The sequence below is a fragment of the Athalia rosae genome, chromosome 4 (assembly GCF_917208135.1).
Source record: "Athalia rosae chromosome 4, iyAthRosa1.1, whole genome shotgun sequence".
Lineage (NCBI taxonomy): Eukaryota > Metazoa > Arthropoda > Insecta > Hymenoptera > Athaliidae > Athalia > Athalia rosae.
Window position 1 is genome coordinate 10,082,474 of NC_064029.1, and position 6,884 is coordinate 10,089,357.

At 47.5% G+C, this 6,884-nt stretch overlaps 1 protein-coding gene across 1 annotated transcript; it reads right to left on the reverse strand.

The window, feature by feature from the left end:
• Positions 1-446: 446 nt before the first annotated feature.
• LOC125500638 (heat shock protein 70 A1-like) lies at positions 447-3,832 on the reverse strand. Its single transcript, XM_048654119.1, has one exon. The coding sequence runs from the start codon at positions 2,606-2,608 to the stop codon at positions 680-682; it is 1,929 nt and encodes a 642-aa protein (XP_048510076.1). The 5' UTR covers positions 2,609-3,832; the 3' UTR covers positions 447-679.
• Between the last annotated feature and the right edge of the window lie 3,052 nt (positions 3,833-6,884).

Genomic DNA, 6,884 nt, shown 5'->3' on the forward strand with positions numbered 1-6,884 from the left:
TTTAATCGGGAGAGCTTTACGAATCGTCGTTGAATCGTCTCGTATGTGGAACTGCGGTCTTTCATTATGATAAGAATGATTTTTTCAATCGTTCGGCGATATGGAACTGAACAGCGTTTGTAGGGCTAGAAATAAAGGTACGCCAGGTATCGCTGCTCTCGTGTTCGATTCCGCGCAGGACTGTAAATTTGAAATGGGTCGCGAGCTGAATTTTTGACGATGGAACGGACTTGAGTCTATGACCGGGTCATCGACAGCACGATTAGGTAGTATCTCGACGATGAAATTTATATTTCACAACAACTCAGTTCGCGGGAGTATTTGAACGAAGCCACGATGACATTCGCATGATGCACGACATCAAGAGAATGAACGACGCATTGAGCGTGGCAAACTGATAATAAGGGGGAGAAAAAAGGTTGACTCGATGGAATAAAAACGCGCGATTATAAAAAGTATACATTTTGTTCGTTTATTCACGTACCATGGAAACGTCTCACACGCATACATTCGGCATCAGTCATCCGTCAGTTAATAAATTAATCTTAGGTCTAAGCTGTTTACAATAAATGCGCTGCACTATTTTTACATTTATTTATGTACAATCACCGGTGACGGCGATGTCATCGGTAGGAACAAATCATCAATACTTCGGGTACGGGTATAGCGCGGCTCGACTTTAGTCGACCTCTTCGACGGTGGGTCCGGAGTGGTTTCCTCCCGCCTGCCTGAACTGGGCTCCGCAGTCCTGAGCCCCGGGTGCGGCGTTGCCAGCTCCTTGGTGAAGTTTGGCCATCACCGCGGAGCACCGCTTCTGGAGCGCCTCCAATTTGTCTCGGTACTCGTCCTTTTCGGCGAGAGAGTTGTTGTCCAGCCAACGGACGGTCTCCTCGCAGAGGGTGGCGACCGCCTCCCTGTCCTCCTGCGGGAGTCGCTCGGCGTGCTCTTGCAACGCCTGTTTCACGGTGAAGACGTAGCCCTCGAGTTCGTTCCTCGCGGCGACCCGTTCCCGTTGCTCCCGGTCCTGCTCTTTGTACCGGTCGGCCTCCGCCAGCATGCGGTCGATCTCTTCGCGGGAGAGGCGACCCTTGTCGTTGGTGATGCGCACGTCGCTGCTGCGTCCGCTGGCCGTGTCCTTGGCGGTCACGTGGAGAATCCCGTTGGCGTCCAGGTCGAAGGTGACCTCGATCTTAGGGAGGCCGCGTGGCGCGGGGGCGATGCCGCTCAGTTCGAATCGTCCCAGGAGGTTGTTGTCCTTGGTCATCGCTCGTTCGCCCTCGAAGACCTGGACGGAGACGCCGGGTTGATTGTCGGCGTAGGTGGTGAACGTTTGCGTCTGTTTGCAGGGGATGCGGGCGTTGCGCTCGATTATGTTGGTCATTACCCCGCCGGCGGTCTCGATGCCGAGGGAGAGCGGCGCGACGTCGACGAGCAGTACGTCCTGTAGTTTCGAGCAGGTGTCGCCCTCGCCGCTCAGGATGGCCGCTTGCACCGCGGCTCCGTAGGCCACCGCCTCGTCGGGGTTTATGGATAGATTGAGCTGCTTGCCGCAGAAGAAGTTCTGCAGCAGGCTCTGGATCTTGGGGATACGCGTCGAACCCCCGACGAGGACGATGTCGTGGATCGCCCCCTTGTCCATCTTCGCGTCGGCTAACGCCTTCTCGACCGGAGCGAGTGTTCCTCGGAAGAGGTCGGCGCAAAGTTCCTCGAATCGGGCTCTCGACACTTTTGTGTAAAAGTCGATTCCCTCGAAGAGGGCGTCGATCTCTACGCTCGCCTCGGTACTGGAGGAAAGCGTTCGCTTGGCTCTTTCCGCGGCGGTGCGCAGCCGGCGAACGGCGCGCGGATTCTTTCTGAGATTCTTCCTGTACTTGCGCTCAAACTCCGCGGCGAAGTGGTCGACGAGCCGTGAGTCGAAGTCTTCGCCACCGAGGTGGGTGTCGCCGGCGGTCGCCCTGACCTCGAAGAGCGAACCCTCGTCGATCGACAGAATCGACACGTCGAAGGTGCCGCCGCCGAGATCGAAGATCAGGACGTTGCGCTCGCCTTTGAGATTTTTGTCGAGGCCGTAGGCGAGGGCGGCGGCGGTCGGTTCGTTGATGATCCTGAGGACGTTGAGCCCGGCGATGGCGCCGGCGTCCTTCGTCGCCTGCCTCTGCGAGTCGTTGAAATAGGCGGGTACCGTGACCACCGCGTCTCTGACCTTTTGTCCCAGGTAGGCCTCCGCCGTCTCCTTCATCTTCGTCAGCACCATGGAGCTGATCTCCTCCGGGTTGAAACGTTTCGTCTCGCCGCGGAATTCCACTTGGATCTTCGGTTTGCCGGCTTCGTCGACGACCCGGAAAGGCCAGTGCTTGGCGTCGGCCTGGACTTTGGGGTCGTCGAATCGCCGCCCGATGAGTCGCTTGGCGTCGAACACCGTGTTCGAGGGGTTCATCGCCACCTGGTTCTTGGCAGCATCTCCGATCAGTCGCTCGGTGTCCGTGAACGCGACGTAGCTGGGGGTCGTTCTGTTCCCTTGGTCGTTGGCTATGATTTCGACCTTTCCCTGCTGCCAGACCCCGACGCAGGAGTAGGTTGTTCCCAAATCGATTCCAATTGCGGGCATTTCTATTATTCTGTCGCTGCTTATTTCACAATGTGATCTTATTATTTCACTCGTTCTACGCTGATTTACGTCTGTCCTTAAACTTTCCAATTCGTTTGTTCGCTTTGCAACGTTAGAGATCGTCTCTCGAATCTCGTTCAACTTTGCTTCTCGTACTTGTGTTTCGCTTGGCTTTCGTTTGAATACTGACGTGATCCGCGCGCTCGCACCTATTTATATTCCCGCTCGGATCTCTCGACGCCGCGCGAACTTTCCAGCAATGGCTCCGCTCGGAGCAGGCGCACTGCCGGCCGATGCGACGACGTCGAGCGTCGATTTTACCAGATGCGTCCGGAGCGCCCGGAATCTTCGGGGTGCTTCGGAGCTCGAACCTGCTCGAACCTTCTACCTGCCGCCCGACGTTTGCGGAACAGGTTTCGTTTTCAGATGGCTACATGCACCCGTAATTACATTATGGCGTCGATTGCGAATAGGTAGACCGCTTTTCACCCGGTGCGCAATATAATCGAAGGTATACGCACGCACGATCAAAGACGATTCTCGGGTTTTCGGGTGCTCCGGGCGCATCTGGTAAATTCGACGCCCGGCGTCGTTGCATCGGCCGGTAGTGCGCATGCCCGAAGCGATTCATCGCCCAAAGCGCCAAACGTATTATACATACATACTATGTATATCAGTGGCCAAGCGTTTTATCTGATTGCGAATGCGCTTAGATTGCATATCGATGTGCATTTGGTTACAGATCATCGCGTTCGCACTCAACGCCGACGTATGACGTACGTACTTAGGGGTGCGTGTCGTATGCGGATGTTGCCATTTGGAAAGGAAACCCATTCTGGAAACGTCCAGCGACCGGTGGCACGTTCGAACCCCGAAGATTCCAGGAGCTCTTGACGCATCTGGTATATTCGAGAGCTTAGAGCTCAGAGCCAATGAGAGGGAAGTGTTACAAGATAGACTGAGTAGCAGGACATTGCGTCTTTGTCTCGCAAGCTCTGATCGGTCGCCGACAATTTTGTCACGTGATTGGTCATTGCCGTACTTCGGTAAATTTCGATGTCCACAAAGCGTGTCAGCGTCTGCTGCGTTTGTTGTGACAGTATGGAGTACGTCATTGGAAGCGTCAGATGCTCACTATCAGATGAATCACAATGAAACAACGGACATGGTAATGAAATGTTACATACCGAGCTACAAATTGCAGAAAGATGACCCAGGCGCCTTTGACCTCAGTTTTCCCAAGTAAGCGTCAATGCAAGTACAAATGTGACGTTGTGCTCGGATCAACCTCTTTGCTTCGAGACTTTGGATCAGCATGCTATTTTTTTCTACTAACAAGGAGACGGCATAGATTGGATGTCGCGAATCGGGTTCTTCTTCCGCGTGGTAAAAGCTGGAGACCTCCGAATTAGCGTCGTTTTTGATTTTTGATCCAATGGGCCTTGGTTCCTGAAATATCGCGATTTGAAAATCACATTACATTCTTCCATTATTCCATAACATGTGAGTTGCGTGCAGAGTTTACTCCAACTCGTTATGAGAGTTCAAAATTCATTTCAACAGATCATACACTATTTTTCTAAGAATCCCACGCTTGAAGGAGCATTGCTGAACGAGGTGCCAACAGACTTCAATGGCTCACCTCGTAAAACCAGAGAAAGAGAACTTGACCAAGAAATCAGCAAACTCAAAAATACTGTTGCGACATTGCAGAAAAAGAAAGATTCTTCACAAATGAATTTGGCAAGATCCAGATAAGACCATTACATCGGAAAGCAATAGCCAGGGCTTCGAAACAACGAAAATATATATCTCATCGCTAAAGCCTTGCTCTCCAGGTGAGTATGAGACCTAACTGCTGCATTATTTCTAGAACAAACATTGCGATCAAACATCGACCTATACTAAAACATCGTACGCGCAATCAACCAAATCAACAAACAACCAACAGATAGTGATTTTTCTCAGATTCTCATCAGGTATGGTGAACCATGAGTCGATCTATAAACATCTCGACTCATTCTCATTTGGTTCAGGTCCCAACCTTAAGACAAATACTGCGCATGGATTCTACTCGCCGAGTTTCATGTTGCATGTAAGTTAGTAATTAGTTTGTAACGTTCAATTGTCTCTCTTCACGATTCAAACGTTCTACAGTCGTCTCAGAATCATTCTCCTTGAATGATTGTAGTCCTATGGCTCATTTTCAATGTTCCCAGTTATCGACCAACATTTTCCATGCTGAAGCTTACTTCCGCTGTTGTATCACTTCTCCGATTGCTTTCTGATTATTTTCTCATTATTAATGTAGCATACTTATGTTTTATGTTTTTTTTTTTAATTGATTACGTTCCCTGTCATGTTCCCTGTCACAGAAAACCTTACCCCTCCCGGATCTGGACGTGGTGTAAAGTGTCTTGAAGACCGGGAAATTGAAGACCCCATTCCCATTAGCTTGGCGTGAATTTGCACGCACGCTTGACTTTTATTCACCCAAGGCCTAAAACTTATATCTCCGCAACACTTGCCTGAAAACCCTAACTCATCCCAAAACCATAAGCAAATGGTAAAGAAAGATAACTCGTGGTTCGGGGATTAGCGAAGCAGCAATAGCAGCTGTAAAGAAACAAGCCTTCAGATCACAAAACCCAACCTTCTGTAATTTGGTGGTAGATGAAATGTCCATACGGAAGAAAATTGAGACGGTCAATGAGATTGAATATGGGTATGCGAATGTAGGGAAAGGTGTAGCGACCAACAACGTAATTTTAGGCAAATCCAGCGAACGTAAAATTAGCTGTTTTATCTTTTAGCAAAAGTCTTGCTGACGCATTCCACTATTCAGAGTATGCAACCAATTTGGAATACTTTACAAGGGAACTCATGGTGCGTCGAAATTTTATGAAATTACGAACAGTGCATTTGATATCATTCATTCGAGGTAAATTTTTTCAAAGGATTACATCAAAACCCCGAAATATTCAGGTGGACAAAAAGTTATACACAGCAAGGAAAAAACTGGCTACATAGGACTGATTTTGGATCTGTATGGCGTGCTCGGTATATACAAAAAATATATATACCGGAAGAAATTATCGGCGGATTTCTGTTAACATATAAGTTCTCGTAATGTCATTTGGAAATTTTTTTCAGCGCTTCATGGATACATTTTAGCAATTGCTGATGCACGCTAATATCAAAGGTTCGGTAGCTTTTTCGACTGCAATTTCTTCCAGCGCTGCGCCCTTCGATCAAAAACGGTCATCAGCTCATTTACTTTTGGTTGATAGTTTTTTATTGTAATTTGTCCAATGCAATTGCGAATCTAACATTGTTCCAAAGTTTGGCTGATTATTATTGAGGTGATGTTCCTGCACCAGGCGTTATTGCATCTGTCTTGATAAACGTAATACGAATCTTCGGTATTCTTATTGGACTTCATGATTGATGCTGGCGGTAAAAAATTGTGTATTTGCATCAAAATTGGCGGCATCCTGACCAGCGTTTTCTTCAATGTGCTTGCTTATGATAATTTCAAACCAGATACCATTGGATCATCATTAGGAATACGCACGATAAAACTCACAAAAATTAAATTCCAATTATTATTTCATACAATATATAGCTTTGGCCTTTGAATGGTTAGATTTTCATCTTTATTAATCTGGTAAGATTCATCAATTCTACAATTCTGTGTGAACGTAATTTTTGACCTTGCTGTCGGTTCGCTGATTCGATAAAAATATATTCAATGAGTTCCATGACCGTACTCTTGGAACACGCTACCTATAGTTGCCCATGATTGAAAACATCTTTTCTAAGGTCGATTCCAATTTTTTTCAAAGTTCGTCCCTGAGATTTATTTATTGTCATTGCAAATGCTAGTTTTATTGGAAATTGCCTTCTTTTGAACGTGAAAAAATAAATTTCCTCGCAATATCGCGTAATTCTATTCAGAAATACTATTTCCCCAGCATTATCACCTGTAAGAATTTCACATTTCAACAAATGATTTCCAAGTTCGATCACGAGTAATCTAGTGCCATTGCAAAGGCCTTCGTTTGCACTTAAATTTCAAATGAGCATAACTACACAATTTTCTCTCAATCGCAATTCATGTGATGATAAGGACGGCGGTGACAAACTATCCAAGTACTCCGGTAAAATAGTCTCGCATATACCATCCCTGTGATCGGTTTTGTCAATACTATTAATGCTGGTATACATTTTTTCGTTCTTGGAATCGATGAATTCTACCATTTTCTTATTGATTTCT

Bases quoted from the DNA above. Each gene is read 5' to 3' on its own strand.
- LOC125500638 (XM_048654119.1), bottom strand. From the start codon at position 2,608: ATGCCCGCAATTGGAATCGATTTGGGAACAACCTACTCCTGCGTCGGG.